The sequence below is a fragment of the Eleutherodactylus coqui genome, chromosome 12 (genome assembly GCF_035609145.1).
Source record: "Eleutherodactylus coqui strain aEleCoq1 chromosome 12, aEleCoq1.hap1, whole genome shotgun sequence".
NCBI lineage: Eukaryota > Metazoa > Chordata > Amphibia > Anura > Eleutherodactylidae > Eleutherodactylus > Eleutherodactylus coqui.
In genome coordinates, this window is record NC_089848.1 from 651,984 (window position 1) to 672,350 (window position 20,367).

Consider the following 20,367-nt stretch of genomic DNA (forward strand, 5'->3'; position numbering starts at 1 on the left):
TCTATCTCATATCTATCTATCTATCTCGTATCTATCTATCTCATATCTATCTATCTATCTCGTATCTATCTATCTATCTCGTATCTATCTATCTCATATCTATCTATCTATCTTATATCTATCTAATATCTATCTATCTCATATCTATCTATCTATCTCCTATCTATCTATTTCATATCTATCAATCTCCTATCTATCTATCTTATATCTATCTCATATCTACGGTATCTATCTCATATCTATCTATCTATCTCGTATCTATCTATCTCGTATCTATCTATCTCGTATCTATCTATCTCGTATCTATCTATCTTATATCTATCTATCTCGTATCTATCTATCTCGTATCTATCTATCTCGTATCTATCTATCTCGTATCTATCTATCTCATATCTATCTATCTTATATCTATCTATCTATCTTATATCTATCTCATATCTATCTCATATCTATCTATCTATCTATCTCCTATCTATCTATCTCATATCTATCTGTCTCATATCTATCGATCTCGTATCTATCTATCTTATCTATCTATCTGTCTCATATCTATCTGTCTCATATCTATCGATCTCATATCTATCTATCTTATCTATCTATCTGTCTCATATCTATCTGTCTCATATCTATCGATCTCATATCTATCTATCTGTCTATCTCGTATCTATCTATCTGTCTATCCCGTATCTATCTCATATCTATCTATCTATCTATCTATCTATCTCATATCTATCTATCTCATATCTATCTATCTCATATCTATCTTTCTTATATCCATCTATCTCCTATCTATCTATCTATTTATCTCCTATCTATTTATCTCCTATCTATTTATCTCCTATCTATTTATCTCCTGTCTATTTATCTCCTATCTATCTATCTCATATCTATCTATCTCATATCTATCTATCTCATATCTATCTATCTCATATCTATCTTTCTTATATCCATCTATCTCCTATCTATCTATCTATTTATCTCCTATCTATTTATCTCCTATCTATTTATCTCCTATCTATTTATCTCCTATCTATTTATCTCCTATCTATTTATCTCCTGTCTATTTATCTCCTATCTATCTATCTCCTATCTATCTTTCTATCTTATCTATCTATCTCATATCTATCTATCTCATATCTATCTCCTATCTATCTATTTATCTCCTATCTATCTCATATCTATCTATTTTTCTATCTCATATCTATCTATTTTTCTATCTCATATCAATCTCATATCTATTTATCTCCTATCTATCTATCTCCTATCTATCTATCTCCTAACTATCTATCTCCTATCTATTTATCTCCTATCTATCTCATATCTATCTTATCTATCTCTTTATCTCATGCCTATCTATCTCATATCTATCTATCTCATATTTATCTATCTAGCTATCTCATATCTAGCTATCTCATATCTAGCTGTCTCATATCTATTTATCTATATCTATCTCATATCTATCTATTTATCTCATATCTATCTATCTATCTCATATCTATCTATCTGTCTATCTCGTTTCTATCTATCTTATCTGTCTTTCTATCTATCTCATATCTATCTATCTATCTATCTCATATCTATCTATCTATTTAGCTCATATCTATCTATCTCATACATATCTATCTATCTATCTATCTCATATCTATCTATCTAATATCTAGCTAGCTAGCTATCTCATATCTAGCTATCTCATATCAATCTATCTCATATCAATCTATCTCATATCTAGCTATCTCCTATCTATCTATCTATCTCCTATCTATCTATTTATCTCATATCTATCCATCTCATATCTATCTATCCATCTCATATCTCTCTATCTGTCTATCTCGTTTCTATCTTATCTGTCTTTTTATCTATCTCATATCTATCTATTTATCTATCTCATATCTATCTTTCTATCTTATCTATCTATCTTTTTATCTATCTCCTATCTATCTGTCTATCTCGTTTCTATCTATCTTATCTGTCTATCTATCTATCTATCTCCTATCTATCTTTCTATCTTATCTATCTATCTATCTCATATCTATCTATCTCATATCTATCTATTTATCTCATATCTATCTCTCTATCTCATATCTCTCTATCTCATATCTCTTTTCTCATATCTCGTTTCTATCTATCTCTTATCTGTCTATCTCCTATCTATCTCTTATCTGTCTATTTATCTATCTCATTTCTATCTATTTATCTCATCTATCTATCTCATATCTATCTATTTATCTATTTCATATTTATCTATCTCCTATGTATCTATTTATCTATCTATTTATCTATCTCATATCTATCTATTTATCTATCTCATATCTATCTATCTCATATCTATCTATTTATCTCATATCTATCTCTCTATCTCATATCTCTCTATCTCATATCTCTTTTCTCATATCTCGTTTCTATCTATCTCTTATCTGTCTATTTATCTATCTCATTTCTATCTATTTATCTCATCTATCTCATATCTATCTATTTATCTATTTCATATTTATCTATCTCATATCTATCTATTTATCTATCTCATATCTATCTATCTCATATCTATCTATCTTTTTATCTATACCAACAAGATCACGTTCCAACAGTATCTGGTCATTCTTTTATTCAACAATCACACAATAACGCAATAAAATATACCTCTGTCTGATTCTATTTTTGACACAGATCTCAAAGCACCACAGTAGTGCTGTGGCGATCAAGCGCAGACCTAGGTGGGGTTAAACAGCGAGGGAAATGAAGATGGTAGTTACGGTGGCTCTGCTCGTCCTGGAAAGGCTGTGAATATGGTCTGGACGTGGTGCTACAGAGTAGTAAAATTTAGCAGTTCCCCCTGTGTGCTGCCCGCATGGTTCAGGCAGGGTAAGATGGGTATTCCCCAGTGGGGCGCTACCCGCAGAGTCAGGTAGGGGAAGATGTTGTTTTGTTGTGACACCAGTCCGTGTTCGGGTAGGGACCCATTCCAAACAAAATGATAAATATTAAAAGTGGAGAACTAAACAAAAATTGGGGGATCAACCTCTGTCCTGCCTGGATTGCTTAGTGTGGTACCTCAGTGCAGATGTTGAAGATGGAATTCATCGTGAGAAGTGACTCTAGTAGTCGGGTCGTACAGTAATCCAAAACTGTTTTCTTTAAGAGTAGATGAGAGATTAACTTGACTTGTTGCATACAGTTCACATTGACAGACTTTAGTAGAAACGGTTACAGCTGCAGGCATTAATTCTCCAGATGCTCAGGGACTTGATACAGGGAAATACATTTATGCTCTGTGCTTTGCATCTTAGCTTTGTTTCCTGTCTGGGCCTGACTCTGACTGACTTGCTTTCCTTACTGCTTGGTGCCTGGAAATGGTTGACTTGGATCTTCTTCTACACTCCTTTTCTCTTTCCTCTGTTACTAAAACGTTCTTGCTCTTGAGTACTCACACTTTAGATGTTCCACTTCCCACTGCACTGCCTTTCTTCTTGTTCTTCCCCATACTTGGAAGATTCAGTGAAGATGTTCTCCTGGTTCTTTCCCGGTGTCTATCTCAGGCTTTCCTGGACTAGACTCCATAACTCGCCCATTCTCTACCTTTTATACTGCCAATCTATCTATGATGGGGATCCAAGCTACCAATCCCAGACTATCAACTCTTTGCTAAGCCTGGCTTTACACTCCCCTGTCTGGTGCTAGCTGACCTGTATACACCAGGGGCTGGAGAATATTGCCAGAACACGAATTACAGTGTAGAACTATGAACCAATATTGCCATAACTTTTTACACCAGTTAAACATCAGATTAAAACCTGATTGTAAGGATATAGTCTGCATAGAAAGTGCTGCAGTACCTAACTCTGAGGTACTATAGTGACCTCCTTGGCCAGCGAAGAGAAACATTGGGGAGGGAGAGACAATTTGTAAGCAATAAGGTTTCTTACCTTTTATTTATAGAGCACTTGGTTATTAAGCAACTTGTTTCAATGATTGTTTTCTACTACTTCGTCAAAGCCAAGATATTCTGTCTGGAATGCTCTAGTTATGGAAAATACACGTTTATAAAATGTCAGGCTGAAGCATGTCAGATGGATACAAGATACACAATGGATACATGTTTGCCGCCCTCACATCCTTCTATATTGTTCTTCTCCTTAGTTGTCCTGCAGTATTTTTCATATTATCCAGATGTTGTATAAATATGGTACGAGTGTGTCCAACACCAAGCAAACCACATCTTATTTTTCTTTTTAGGTCTATATCTTCAGATCAGATAAGGCATCTGGATCACTTGTTAGGATTTTTCAAGCTTTAGGCAAAAAGGTGAATTTTCTCTTTTTATTCTACAGTGATTTATATCTGTTATAATTTGGCTCTAGTTCCTGATGATTGCTAATTCAGTGTGAGATAAGACGCATCTAACCAACGAAGGAGGCCATCCACATAATACTTTAATTTTGGCGTGCGCTCTGGAAGTCTCATACAACAAACTTGGAGCCATTTACAACTTTAGTACAAAATCTCTCAACCTGCTGTGTCTTGCACAAACCTGGATTCAGCGGTGTCACATCACTTCCCTTGCTGCTCGATGAAGGTGGTGTTCTTCCAGGTTATCCCCCCGGCACACACACTTACATTCCTCTCCGCTGAGGTCCACTTCTATTCATTTCATGGCGGTCGTCTAACACCCCGTTCCTGCCAGTTTCTGGATCGGCTTTAACATCCACACTGATAACCCAATCTTCCTTTCTGCCTTTCAGTTTCTAACCTTGCCTCCACCCAAGGGCATTCAACAAGTTACAGCTTCATGCTGTTTTGCTTCAGCTCTGTTCAATCTGTCCACAGTCGTCTCTCCTACAAGCGTGCTTGTCTCTCTCAGGATACTCCTACCTATGGCGCACATAGAAATCCACAGGCCATTAACACTCAGCAATCTATAGACTTCCTACAGTCATCATTGACCCCAATCTTATCCCGATCTTGCTTCCAGACATTAAAGCAAAACTCGCACCCGTGCTCTGGACAAAGCAGCTTCCCAACACTCCGACCCTCCTGACGTACACTGCAGTGACCTTGACACACACCTCAAATGGGTTTCTTGCAGTTGGGTGAACTACCGACCCCATCTCTAATCGCCCCATCTCTAATCGCCCCCTCTCTAATCGCCCCCTCTCTAATCGCCCCATCTCTAATCGCCCCATCTCTAATCGCCCCATCTCTAATCGCCCCATCACTAATCGCCCCATCACTAATCGCCCCATCACTAATCGCCCCATCACTAATCGCCCCATCACTAATCGCCCCATCACTAATCGCCCCATCTCTAATCGCCCCATCTCTAATCGCCCCATCTCTAATCGCCCCATCTCTAATCGCCCCATCTCTAATCGCCCCATCTCTAATCGCCCCATCTCTAATCGCCCCATCTCTAATCGCCCCATCTCTAATCGCCCCATCACTAATCGCCCCATCACTAATCGCCCCATCACTAATCGCCCCATCACTAATCGCCCCATCACTAATCGCCCCATCACTAATCGCCCCATCACTAATCGCCCCATCACTAATCGCCCCATCTCTAATCGCCCCATCTCTAATCGCCCCATCTCTAATCGCCCCATCTCTAATCGCCCCATCTCTAATCGCCCCATCTCTAATCGCCCCATCTCTAATCGCCCCATCTCTAATCGCCCCATCTCTAATCGCCCCATCTCTAATCGCCCCATCTCTAATCGCCCCATCACTAATCGCCCCATCACTAATCGCCCCATCACTAATCGCCCCATCACTAATCGCCCCATCACTAATCGCCCCATCACTAATCGCCCCATCACTAATCGCCCCATCACTAATCGCCCCATCACTAATCGCCCCATCTCTAATCGCCCCATCACTAATCGCCCCATCACTAATCCCCCCCATCTCTAATCGCCCCATCACTAATCGCCCCATCACTAATCGCCCCATCACTAATCGCCCCATCACTAATCGCCCCATCTCTAATCGCCCCATCTCTAATCGCCCCATCTCTAATCGCCCCATCACTAATCGCCCCATCACTAATCGCCCCATCACTAATCGCCCCATCTCTAATCGCCCCATCTCTAATCGCCCCTCTCTGATCTTCTCTTCATCTCCAAACTCCTGGAACGCTTGGTCTGCTCTGGCCACATGAGCTGTCTGTGAATTCTCTTCTTCAACCCTTACCATCTGCTTTTTGTACTTTATATTCTACAGAGGTCGTCCTTATTGAAGTGTCAAATAACCTCCTGACAGCGAAATCTAATGGTGACTACTGTTCTACACCTCTTTTGGGGACCTCATCCACCCCTTCACTACTGCAAACCATCAGTGATTGTCTGTCCGCTGTCTCTAACATCAGGTCCTCTGTAACTGCACCATCTACTAACCAGCGTAAACCTCCCATAACTCCTAGGTAGCGCGCCCGCTGTCTTGGTGTCTTTGCTCCCTAGATTCACTTGCTCGCATCCTCATGTCTCTAAACCTCAAAAACATCTCTGCAATATGTCCTTTTCTTAGGTCGCCTGCACACAGCAGAGCTGGATTTCACAAGCGGGTTCCGGCAAGGGATCTCGGCTCTGACTGCGGCCCGCGATCTTGTGCACCGGTGTTTTTTTCTTCTCTTTCCATACTGCAGATGGTCGCAGAGAGTCGCTATCGGACATGCGCAGTTCAGATTTTTTTTTTAATGTTTATTTTTCCCGCGTCGTCACTAGGCAGGCGGGCACGGGTCAGATGGCTTCTACTGACTTCAATGGAAGTCGTCCACATTGAATCGGTGCAAAAATGGAGCATGCTGCGATTTTTTTTCCTCTGTGAGGGGAAGTTGTAATTGTTTTCCACTAGTTTTCAGGAAAAAGCGATTTCCCATAGCATGCTATGAACTCTATTTGCTGCGGATTTATCTATCTATCTCTCTCATATCTATCTATCTATCTCCTATCTATCTATCTATCTATCTATCCATCTCATATCTATCTATTTATCTATCTATCTCATATCTATCTATCCATCTCATATCTATCTATCTATCTATCTCATATCTATCTATCTATCTATCTCATATCTATCTCCTATCTATCCATCTCATATCTATCTATCTCATATCTATCTATCTATCTCATATCTATCTCCTATCTATCCATCTCATATCTATCTATCTCATATCTATCTATCTATCTCATATCTATCTATCTCCTATCTATCTCATATCTATCTTCTATCTATGTATTTATCTATCTATCTCATATCTATCTATCTATCTCATATCTATCTATCTCATATCTATCTATCTATCTCATATCTATCTATCTCATATCTATCTATCTATCTCATATCTATCTATCTATCTCATATCTATCTATCTATCTCATATCTATCTATCTCCTATCTATCTATTTATCTTCTATCTATGTACTTATCTTCTATCTATCTATCTCATATCTATCTATCTCATATCTATCTATCTCATATCTATCTATCTCTCTCCTATCTATCTATCTCTCTCCTATCTATCTATCTATCTCTCTCCTATCTATCTATCTCTCTCCTATCTATCTATCTATCTATCTCCTATCTATCTATCCCCTATCTATTTATCTATCTATCTATCTATCTCATATCTATCTATCTCATATCTAACTATCTTCTATCTATGCTGCGATTTTTTTTTCCCTCTGTGAGTGGAAGTCATAATTGTTTTCCACTAGTTTTCAGGAAAAAGTGATTTCCCATAGCATGCTATGAACTCTATTTGCTGCGGATTTATCTATCTGTCTTTCTGTTTATCTATCTATCTCCTATCTATCTATCTCTCTCCTATCTATCTATCTATCTATCTATCATATCTATCTATCTATCTATCTTCTATCATATCTATCTATCTATCTATCTATCTATCTCCTATCTATCTATCTCTCTCCTATCTATCTATCTATCTATCTATCTATCTTCTATCATATCTATCTATCTATCTATCTATCTATCTATCTATCTATCTCCTATCTATCTCCTATCTATCTATCTATCTCCTATCTATCTATTTATCTTCTATCTATCTGTCTCCTATCTATCTATCTATCTATCTCCTATCTATCTCCTATCTATCTATCTATCTCCTATCTATCTATTTATCTTCTATCTATCTATCTCATATCTATCTATTTATTTCTATCATATCTATCTCATATCTATCAATCTATCTATCTCATATCTAACTATCTTCTATCTATGCTGCAATTTTTTTTCCTCTGTGAGTGGAAGTCGTAATTGTTTTCCACTAGTTTTCAGGAAAAAGTGATTTCCCATAGCATGCTATGAACTCTATTTGCTGCGGATTTATCTATCTGTCTGTCTTTCTGTTTATCTATCTATCTATCCATCTCATATCTATCTATCTCCTATCTATCTATCTCTCTCATATCTATCTATCTATTTATCTCCTATCTATCTATCTCATATCTATCTATTTATCTCCTATCTATCTGCTATCCATCTATCTCCTATCTATTTATCTTCTATCATATCTATCTCCTATCTATCTATCTCATAGCTATCTATCTATCTGCTATCTATCTATCTTCTATCTATCTATCTCCTATCTATATATCTTCTATCTATTTATCTTCTATCATATCTATCTATCTCCTATCTATCTATCTATCTATCTCATATCTATCTATTTATCTTGTATCATATCTATCTATCTCTCTCATATCTATCTATCTATCATCTAAAGGTGGGTCAGGTCAGCTGGTTGACTAGTGAAATGTAACAAGCCCCTCCCAGCTGAAGTCCTATAGCCAGAACTTTAAAGTCAGTTCTACCCTCCATGCCTCCCCTGAGGCAGCCTCCCCTGATGTGTCCAGCACTAAGTGTCCAGCAACAAGTGTTTTTGATGCTGTTGAATGATGCAGTTATACAGCGCAGTTCGACAGTGCAGGAGACAGGTAACATGCACAACTGCCCAAAGCCTGGAGGGAAATACTCTCCTCTTAGCACTGATCTCCTTCACCATCCTCTTTTCAAGCCTTCACACTTTCTTCCAACGCCCAGCCCCAACACACTCCATCCACATCAGCCCTTCCCTCCTCTCCTCACCTATGTATGGCTCCCATGCACTGTTCAACTTCCTAAGACGCCTCCAACCCCCCAATACTGCAGAGAAACGCCTCAGACACCCACACAAATCCCCTAGCCATGTGCTCACCCTTGCTACTCTGCTACTCCTAGCTGCAGGGGACATCTCCCCCAACCCAGGCCCACCCCGTACTGTTCTCTGCCAAAATGCCCCCCCTCCCCCATTCAAATGCGCCCTATGGAACTCACAATCTGCGTGTAACAAACTCCCAACTATCCATGACCTTTTCACCACTAAACGCTTGAACTTGCTCGCCCTCACGGAAACTTGGATACAGCAGTCCGATTCCACTTCCCCCGCTGCATTGTCCTATGATGGCCTGCAGTTCTCCCACACCCCCAGATCGGATGACAGACGCGGTGGAGGAGTAGGCATCATCCTCTCCCCAAACTGTACCTTCCAGGTCATTCCCTCAGCTCCCTCGCTTACCTTTCACTCCTTCGAAGTCCACACCCTGCGACTCTTCCGCCCACTGCCGCTGCGTGTCGCAGTTATTTACCGCCCCCCAGGTCCTACCCGCCTGTTCCTAGACCACTTTGCTGCCTGGCTCCCCCACTTCCTATCCTGTGAAATCCCAACCCTCATCCTTGGTGATTTCAACATTCCTACTAACGACTCTAGCTCCTCATCTGCCTTCCGGCTCTTAACACTTACCTCCTCCCTTGGCCTATCGCTAATCTCCGACTCCCCCACTCATAGAGATGGTAACACTCTCGATTTAGTTTTCCTCCGTCTCTGCTCTGCTTCTCACTTTACTAACTCCCCACTTCCACTCTCGGATCACAACCTTCTCTCTTTCTCCATCAGGCACCCTAGCATCTCTCCTGACCCTCCTATCTATCGCACCTCTAGGAACCTCCAGTCTGTCCGCACTAAACAGTTTGCCGAAGCTATTCAGTCCTCCCTATCGCCCATCTCTCGCCTCCCCTGCCCTAACCTGGCAGCCGAATACTACCACACCACCCTCAGCCGTGCCCTGGATGAAGTGGCACCGCCCGTGACGCGAGCTGTCAAACGCAGACCACGGCAACCCTGGCTCACGTCCCAAACACGCTTCATCCGGCGGTGCTCTAGGTGCGCCGAGCGGCTGTGGAGAAAGTCAAAGCTGCCAGCAGACTTCCTCCACTTCAAATTCATGCTTAAAATGTATAACCTAGCCCTTCACCATGCCAAACAAGTTTACTTCACCTCCCTTGTCTCCTCACTATCCCACAACCCCAAACAACTCTTTGAGACCTTTCACTCCCTCCTCAGCCCCAAGGAACAGGCCCCTGTGACAGACCTGACTGCTGGAGAACTAGCTGCGTATTTCAAAGAAAAAATCGACCACATTCGAAAAGAAATCTCTGAAAGCTGCATGGTTAGCCCTGATCCCAGCTTCATCAGCACTGCATCCAGCACCTACTCACTATCTACGCTAGAACCAACGACAGAGGAAGAAGTCTCCAGGCTCCTTTCTACTGCCCGCCCTACCACCTGCGCCAGCGACCCTCTCCCCTCTCACCTCCTCCGTTCCCTTTCCCCAGCTCTCATTACTCACCTTACCACAATCTGCAACCTCTCCCTAACCTCTGGCACTTTTCCCTCCTCATTCAAACACTCCATTATATCCCCTCTGCTTAAAAAACCAACCTTGGACCCGACTAATGCTGCTAACTACCGACCCGTCTCAAACCTCCCCTTTATCTCCAAATTACTGGAACGCCTGGTCTACTCCCGGCTCACTCGCTTTCTCTCTGACAACTCACTCCTTGACCCCCTCCAGTCTGGTTTCCGCTCTCTACACTCGACCGAAACTGCCCTTACAAAAGTAACAAATGACCTGATGACTGCAAAGTCGAGAGGTGATTACTCTCTACTAATCCTCCTTGACCTGTCTGCTGCATTTGACACTGTCGACCATAACCTCCTTCTCACTATGCTCCGCTCTATTGGTCTAAAGGACACTGCTCTCTCCTGGTTCTCCTCCTACCTCTCTGACCGCTCTTTCAGTGTTTCCTTTGCTGGTTCTATCTCTGCTCCACTTCCTCTCGCTGTCGGGGTACCCCAGGGCTCAGTCCTTGGTCCCCTTCTCTTCTCTATCTATACTGCCCCAATTGGACAAACCATCCACAGATTCGGCCTCCAATACCATCTCTATGCTGACGACACCCAACTATACACCTCCTCCCGTGAGATCTCTGGACCATTCCTCCAAAATATCACCGACTGTCTGTCCGCTGTCTCTAACACTATGTCCTCCCTTTTTCTCAAACTAAACCTCTCTAAAACTGACCTCCTTGTCTTTCCACCTTCTAACCGACCTCCCCTCAACATCTCCATTCCAGTGTCTGGCACCATCATAACCCCCCGACGGCATGCCCGATGCCTTGGGGTCACACTGGACTCTGACCTCTCCTTTGCCCCCCATATCCAATCTCTGGCCCAAACATGCCACATGCACCTCAAAAATATTGCTAAAATACGTCCGTTCCTAACCACGGACACGCTAAAGACGCTCGTGGTTGCGCTCATCCACTCCCGGCTTGACTACTGCAACTCGCTACTCATCGGCCTCCCCCGCACTAGACTCGCTCCGCTCCAATCCATACTAAATGCAGCAGCTAGACTCATTTTTCTATCCAGTCGTTATTCAGACGCCTCTGCATTATGCCAGTCGCTGCATTGGCTGCCCATCCACTGCAGAACTAAATTTAAACTCCTCTACCTCACTCACAAAGCTCTGCATGGCGCTGCGCCACCATACATCACCTCCCTCCTGTCAGTATACCACCCAGCCCGCTCACTCCGATCGGCAAACACACTCAGACTAAACACCCCTGTAATACGAACCTCTCATGCTCGCCTACAGGACTTCACTAGAGCAGCACCCATCCTCTGGAATGCTCTACCCCAAGGCATCCGGACAATTCCCGATGCACGAAATTTCAGACGTGCCTTAAAAACGCACCTCTTCAGGGAGGCATACCAAATCTCCTGACCTAGTCCCTCGCCCCTCCCTATGGTGCTCCACCCTGGTTGCCTTCTGATAAATGATCTGTACATAATATTTCCTATTGCCTGTGTTCCCCACCCCCTGCACCTCCTGTACCACCCTCAACCCATTTGTGTCTAACCCAATGTACCTTATATTGTAATTGTTGTATTGTTTTGCATTTATCCATGCCTGAAAGCGCTGCGGAATAAGTTGGCGCCATACAAATAAAGATTATTATTATTATTATTATTATCTCCTATCTATCTATCTCATATCTATCTATCTGTCTATCTCATATCCATCTATCTATATCTATCTATTTATCTTGTATCGTATCATATCTATCTATCTATCTCATATCTATCTATTTATCTCCTATCTATCTGCTATCCATCTATCTCCTATCTATTTATCTTCTATCATATCTATCTCCTATCTATCTATCTCATAGCTATCTATCTATCTGCTATCTATCTATCTTCTATCTATCTATCTCCTATCTATCTCCTATCTATCTATCTCATAGCTATCTATCTATCTGCTATCTATCTATCTGCTATCTATCTATCTGCTATCTATCTATCTTCTATCTATCTATCTCCTATCTATATATCTTCTATCTATTTATCTTCTATCATATCTATCTATCTCCTATCTATCTATCTATCTATCTCATATCTATCTATTTATCTTGTATCATATCTATCTATCTCTCTCATATCTATCTATCTATCTCCTATCTATCTATCTCATATCTATCTATCTGTCTATCTCATATCCATCTATCTATATCTATCTATTTATCTTGTATCGTATCATATCTATCTATCTATCTATCTATCTCATATCTATCTATCTCATATCTATCTATCTCATATCTATCTATCTATCTATCTCCTATCTATCTCCTATCTGTCTATCTATCCATCCATCTCATATCATATCTATCTATCTATCTCATATCTATCTATCTCATATCTATCTATTTATCTTGTATCATATCTATCTCATATCTATCTATTTATCTTGTATCATATCTATCTATTTATCTTCTATGTATTTATCATCTATCTCCTATCTATCTATCTGTCTCCTATCTATCTATCTATCTATCTATCTATCTATCTTCTGTCTATCTATCTATCTCATATCTATCTATCTCATATCTATCTATCTATCTATCTCCTATCTATCTCCTATCTGTCTATCTATCCATCCATCTCATATCATATCTATCTATCTATCTCATATCTATCTATCTCATATCTATCTATTTATCTTGTATCATATCTATCTCATATCTATCTATTTATCTTGTATCATATCTATCTATTTATCTTCTATGTATTTATCATCTATCTCCTATCTATCTATCTGTCTCCTATCTATCTATCTATCTATCTATCTATCTATCTATCTTCTGTCTATCTATCTATCTCATATCTATCTATCTCATATCTATCTATCTCATATCTAACTATCTTCTATCTATGCTGCAATTTTTTTTCCTCTGTGAGTGGAAGTCGTAATTGTTTTCCACTAGTTTTCAGGAAAAAGTGATTTCCCATAGCATGCTATGAACTCTATTTGCTGCGGATTTATCTATCTGTCTGTCTTTCTGTTTATCTATCTATCTATCTCTCTCATATCTATCTATCTATTTATCTCCTATCTATCTCATATCTATCTATTTATCTCCTATCTATCTGCTATCCATCTATCTCCTATCTATTTATCTTCTATCATATCTATCTCCTATCTATCTATCTCATAGCTATCTATCTATCTGCTATCTATCTATCTTCTATCTATCTATCTCCTATCTATCTCCTATCTATCTATATATCTTCTATCTATTTATCTTCTATCATATCTATCTATCTCCTATCTATCTACCTATCTTATCTATCTATCTATCTCCTATCTATCTATTTATCTTCTATCATATCTATCTATCTCCTATCTATCTATCTATCTATCTATCTATCTATCTCATATCTATCTATTTATCTTGTATCATATCTATCTATCTCTCTCATATCTATCTATCTATCTCCTATCTATCTCATATCCATCTATCTATATCTATCTATTTATCTTGTATCGTATCATATCTATCTATCTATCTATCTCATATCTATCTATCTCATATCTATCTATCTATCTATCTCCTATCTATCCATCCATCTCATATCATATCTATCTATCTATCTATCTATCTATCTCATATCTATCTATCTCATATCTATCTATTTATCTTGTATCATATCTATCTCATATCTATCTATTTATCTTGTATCCTATCTCTCTCTCTCATATCTATCTATTTATCTCCTATCTATCTATCTATCTCATATCTATCTATCTATCTCATATCTATCTATCTCATATCTATCTATCTATCTCATATCTATCTATCTCATATCTATCTATTTATCTCCTATCTGTCTATCTCATATCCATCTATCTATATCTATCTATTTATCTTGTATCATATCATATCTATCTATCTATCTCATATCTATCTATTTATCTTGTATCATATCATATCTATCTATCTATCTATCTCATATCTATCTATTTATCTTGTATCATATCTATCTCATATCTATCTATTTATCTTGTATCATATCATATCTATCTATCTATCTATCTCATATCTATCTATTTATCTTGTATCATATCTATCTCATATCTATCTATTTATCTTGTATCATATCTATCTATTTATCTTCTATGTATTTATCATCTATCTCCTATCTATCTATCTGTCTCCTATCTATCAATCTATCTTCTGTCTATCTATCTATCTCATATCTATCTATCTCATATCTAACTATCTTCTATCTATGCTGCGATTTTTTTTTTCTCTGTGAGGGGAAGTCGTAATTGTTTTCCACTAGTTTTCAGGAAAAAGTGATTTCCCATAGCATGCTATAAACTCTATTTGCTGCGGATTTATCTATCTCTCTGTCTTTCTGTTTATCTATCTATCTATCTATCTATCTATCTATCTATCTCATATCTATCTATCTATCCATCTCATATCTATCTATCTATCCATCTCATATCTATCTATCTATCTATCTATCTATCTATCTATCTATCTATCTATCTATCTATCTATCTATCTATCTATCCATCTCATATCTATCTATCTATCTATCTATCTCCTATCTCCTATCTATCTATCTATCTATCTATCTCATATCTATCTATCCCATATCTATCTATATACTATCTATCTATCTCCCTCATATCTATCTATCTATCTATCTATCTATTTATCTCCTATCTATCTGTCTCATATCTATCTCATATCTATATATCTATCTGTCTCCTATCTATCTATCTATCTATCTATCTCATATCTATCTATCTATCTCATATCTATCTATCCCATATCTATCTATATACTATCTATCTCCCTCATATCTATCTATCTATCTATCTATTTATCTCCTATCTATCTGTCTCATATCTATCTCATATCTATATATCTATCTGTCTCCTATCTATCTATCTATCTATCTTCTATCATATCTATCTATCTCCTATCTATTTATCTTCTATCATATCTATCTATCTCATATCTATCTATCTATCTATCTCATATCTATCTATTTATCTTCTATCATATCTATCTATCTATCTATCTATCTATCTATCTCATATCTATCTATTTATCTTATATCTATCTATCTCATATCATATCTATCTCCTATCTATCTCCTATCTATCCATCTCCTATCTATCTATCTATCTATCTATCTATCTATCTATCTATCTATCTATCTATCTATCCATCTCCTATCTATCTCCTATCTATCCATCTCCTATCTATCTATCTCCTATCTATCTATCTATCTATCTATCTATCTATCTATCTATCTATCCATCTCCTATCTATCTTTTTGCCTATTTCACATCTTATCTTTCTAGTGGATTAATGCACAACAGTACAATTGAGTTGTAGTTGTTTTTGTGTTACATTTTAGACATATATTTTCCTGGTACACAAAGACGTTTTTGAATGGATTAGAATTATTAATGATATAAGCCAACTGTCTCCTAAAGTATTTTCCTTTCTTAAGGCTCATTTACACTGGACGATTATCGCAAAAATTTTGCTAATCGGCGATCGATTTAGTGATAATTGGTGCATGTTAATGGGCGGGGCTCTCACAGTTTGGGCACTTTTTTGGTGATAGTAAAAATCAGCTCACTTGATTTTCAGGATCACTTTTTTCAGTCATTTTCCATGGGGGAGTGCTGATAGCATTGTTTCCCCATGGAGAACAAAGGATCTGAGCACAAAAAGTAGCCTGGGGCTGTGAGCATGTGCTCAGTAAAGGCTTCATTTACATACATAATTGGTATATAAGTGGCTGAGTGGCTACTTGAATACCAATTATATTTAATGCAAAATAATCGCTCAAAGCTGTCACTCAGACTGTCATTTGAGAGATCTTTGAGCGATAATCTGCTCGTGTAAATGGGCCTTAATACAGCCTCTACCTGAAGACCATGATCTTGTTCCAGGATGAATGTCACTGATATGTAATTGTGCTGCTTGATGCCTGCCCAGTGGGTATTTACATGACTATGGACATCCTTGTGTGATTGCTGCAGCCCTTCTCTGGCACTTAGTGCTGAGGGAGCGCTGGGTTGCAAGTTTATATCGCTAAGGCTGGGTTCACAAAGGATGCCCGCGGCTCCTAAACCCGGGATTAGTCATCCATGTGGACCAGATTTTACAAAAATCTCATCCACACGGGGTGGCAAAGCCAGGCGGAAACAGACATGTGGCTCAGAATTCAATTCCGTGGCATGTCCATTTTCTGCTGTGGCCTCACTCCTCTCTATGGGGAGAGATAGCCATAGCAGAATGCTGGCGGCCGAACTGCTCCAAAACACGCCGCAAAATGTCACGGGTTTTGAAGCTGCGGCTCTCCCGCAAAAATCTCGCATTTTTTCGGTGTGGCTAAGCTGCGTAATTTCCTTCCTGTGAGAACCAAGCCTGAGAATGCGATCCCTCAGTAGTGGCGGCGTGGCGGTAGACAGCGGGGTCACATATATGTCCATACATAGATAAAGGTTTATGGAAAGTCCATGAATGCTCAGTACACGACGCTGCTTAATAATCTCCTGTCTTTATTCTGTTGTATGTTGAGTGGAGCTGAAGGAGTGCAAGCATCTCCCTCCCGTGCCTCCGCTAGGGGCTTGTCCAGTGATGTCCAGTAAAGTTGTGTAATGCTGGGCTCCCATGGGACTGTTTCACCGCAGAAATATCGCGGTTTTGACGCAGCAAAAAACCCTGAGATTTCCTCTGGATAAGCGCAGCTTCAAAACCCACGGCACTTGGCTGCCGGTCTTGGAGCGGCTTGGCCACATGCTGTTCTGTTGCAGCTGGCTCTCCCATAGAGAGGAGCGAGGCCGCAACGAAAAAACTTACACGGACAGAGCACAGCATTAGCATGTCCTATTTCTCATCCTTGATACGGACAGGAATAGGACATGTGATGAGTTGTTTCACACGGACCATTGGTCCCCATTGAAAAAATGTCAATCTGCATAGCCCCAAAGGCCATAACGGGGCCGTATGCTGCTTGTGAACTAACACAGACTCCTCACAGCCCAAATAGGCTGGCGTGCCGAAGGGCTATCACTGAAAGCTGTGAACAACCCATATGAGTATAAGTTAAGACATGGAGAAAGAAGCGTAGTCCATCCTATTCACTAAGCCGAAGTAGATTAGAAAAGGAAAACGCAAACAGTGAAGCACTTTTCCTCTTTTCTGGTGTCAATACTAAATGCTGCAGTCTTCACATGGGCAGATATACTGAATGCTGCAGTCTTCACATGGGCAGATATACTGAATGCTGCAGTCTTCACATGGGCAGATATACTGAATGCTGCAGTCTTCACATGGGCAGATATACTGAATGCTGTCTTGGTTACAGATGGGCTCTTACTTCGGCTCCTCCTTATGTGCCGTTGATCTGAACGCTGATGGGCTATCAGACCTCATGGTGGGGGCACCCATGTACTCCGACATTAGAGATGAAGGCCAAGTCACTGTCTACATCAACAGAGGGAATGTAAGTATTTCTTGTGACAACTTTTTACAAATGTCTGTCTTGGTAGAATTCTAAATGTTATACAAGCACTCTAAAATGTTTGTATAAAATAATGTACCCTAATGACGAAATGTAATGAGTGAGAGAACATCGTGGTGAACATTAAAGGGGTTTTCTTGGCAAATACTTAGAATAGGTCAGTAGTTTATTGCTGGGCATCCACTGCTCAGGATTCCCGGTGATCAGCTGGTTGTTCGGAGTCTCAGAGGCGGTCTCACTCCAATTGAAGTCAATGGCAGCAAAGTTGCCTATTACACTTCTGGTTCCCCATTGGTTTCAGAGCAGGAAGTCTAAGGGGTGGCTTTCCACCTATTGATTTTAGTGGGAGTCAAGCCGCCTCTGAGGCTACCTGCTTTTACCTCAACAACCATGTCTGGACCCGCTGCACAGCAAAGCAGACAAAAAGCTGATGGCTAGGGATCCTGAGTGGAGGATTACCAGCGATCAACTATTGATGACCTATCCTGAGTGGAGGATTACCAGCGATCAACTATTGATGACCTATCCTGAGTGGAGGATTACCAGCGATCAACTATTGATGACCTATCCTGAGTGGAGGATTACCAGCGATCAACTATTGATGAGCTATCCTGAGTGGAGGATTACCAGCGATCAACTATTGATGAGCTATCCTGAGTGTAGGCCCTCAATAGTATTTGTCCACAAAATCACTTTAATAAACATTTGTCCAAAATTCTAAGCAACATGTAGGTGTATACCCTACTGAAGCTTGCATCTACAAGTTAGAGGGGTTATCCAGGCAGCGCCCGCTGTCACAGTCCGGTAAACTCGGGTGGAAGCAGAAGCTGCTGCTGCAACCTCTGTGTAGTGGCCGGCGCTCGCAAATGCAAGCACAGTTCTCATTGAAATCATTGGGACCCCAGCCTGCAATTACAAGCAGCGGCCACTACACAGGGGTTGGAACAGTGGCTTCTGCTCCAACCCAGGTCAATCACAGCTGGCCCTGCCTTGAAGACCCCTTTAATGCAATTTGTCGGTTTTCACTGAATCTTCTCTTGCCTTGTATTTCCTACAATTTGCCATTTGTTATATAGCTGAGCGCAGTGTCAGGACCCTCTTAGGGAGCTCGCGCCCCTCTATCTAACTGCCAGCTGGAAGCGGAGGAGATCCAGCTCACCGCTCCTCTAGTAAATCCATTCCGTTAGGACGTTTCTGTTGTCTCTGTTGGTTATTCTCTCCCGTTTACTGATTCCATTTGTCTGAATTTTATTTCCACTTCAACAGAAACCTATTCCCAGTATCTTCTGGAATGTGTACCTTGTAGGCTTCTCCGGTATGGTTGTAGCAAACGTTAACTTGACACTTAAGGATAGGGCATAGCTTTATAATCGGTGGGGGCCTACCTGCTCGGACCTCCACCAGACGGCCCCCAGATGACAACCATATTGCAATCATAGCACCGGAGATCTCAGCAGTCCCAGCACTGTTATTAAAGTGAATGGAGCGGTGGTGCACATGTGCGGACCGTCAGGACCCCAGTTATTAGGATCGTTCCCAAACATACAGCTTTATAAAGAAGAACAAGGAGTCCTAGAGGTGATGAAATGACCCCAACAGAGGCCTCATTGCAACATCATCAAGTCTGCGGTTACATGAAGAGACAGAAGGATTGGAGCGAGCTGAGATCCACAAAAGATCTGGTCTTAGATCCAAGATGTCTGGAACAACCTCTCTGACAAGTTCCTTCAAAAACTGTGTGCGAGTGTAGCTAGAATTGATGCTGTTTCGAAGGCTGTTTGGGGCTGTCACAGCAAATATTGATTTGATGCAAATTTCTCTTTCGTTCAGTCACTTTGCATCTTGTTAATAGACAGAAATAAACTATCACTACTTTGGGTTTTGAAGACATTTTTACGCTGCAGCAATTTTTTCAACAGCTGCCTAAAAATTTAGCAACGTCCTGTATATAAAATATCCCCAAATATGCAAAGACCTTGTTGCATAAATATTGACAAGTCCTACAGGGACAACCCATCCTCTGCCGACCACCGAGCGCCCCGGAATGAACCGTGCGTCATGCAGGTAAACTACTTCTTGGGGCAGATGTAGGAGACAATGAGCCAGAGGGTTTGTGCTGCTCCAGTTTCTCACAG

The 20,367-nt window shown here is 40.2% G+C and overlaps 1 protein-coding gene across 1 annotated transcript in view; it reads left to right on the plus strand.

Annotated features, from left to right (window-relative positions):
* ITGA9 (integrin subunit alpha 9) overlaps window positions 1–20,367 on the plus strand; it is a 508,591-nt gene that overhangs the window by 154,330 nt on the left and 333,894 nt on the right. Inside the window, 2 exon segments of the mRNA XM_066585284.1 lie at window positions 4,231–4,299; window positions 18,077–18,214. Of these exon segments, the coding sequence (XP_066441381.1) occupies window positions 4,231–4,299; window positions 18,077–18,214 (207 nt within the window).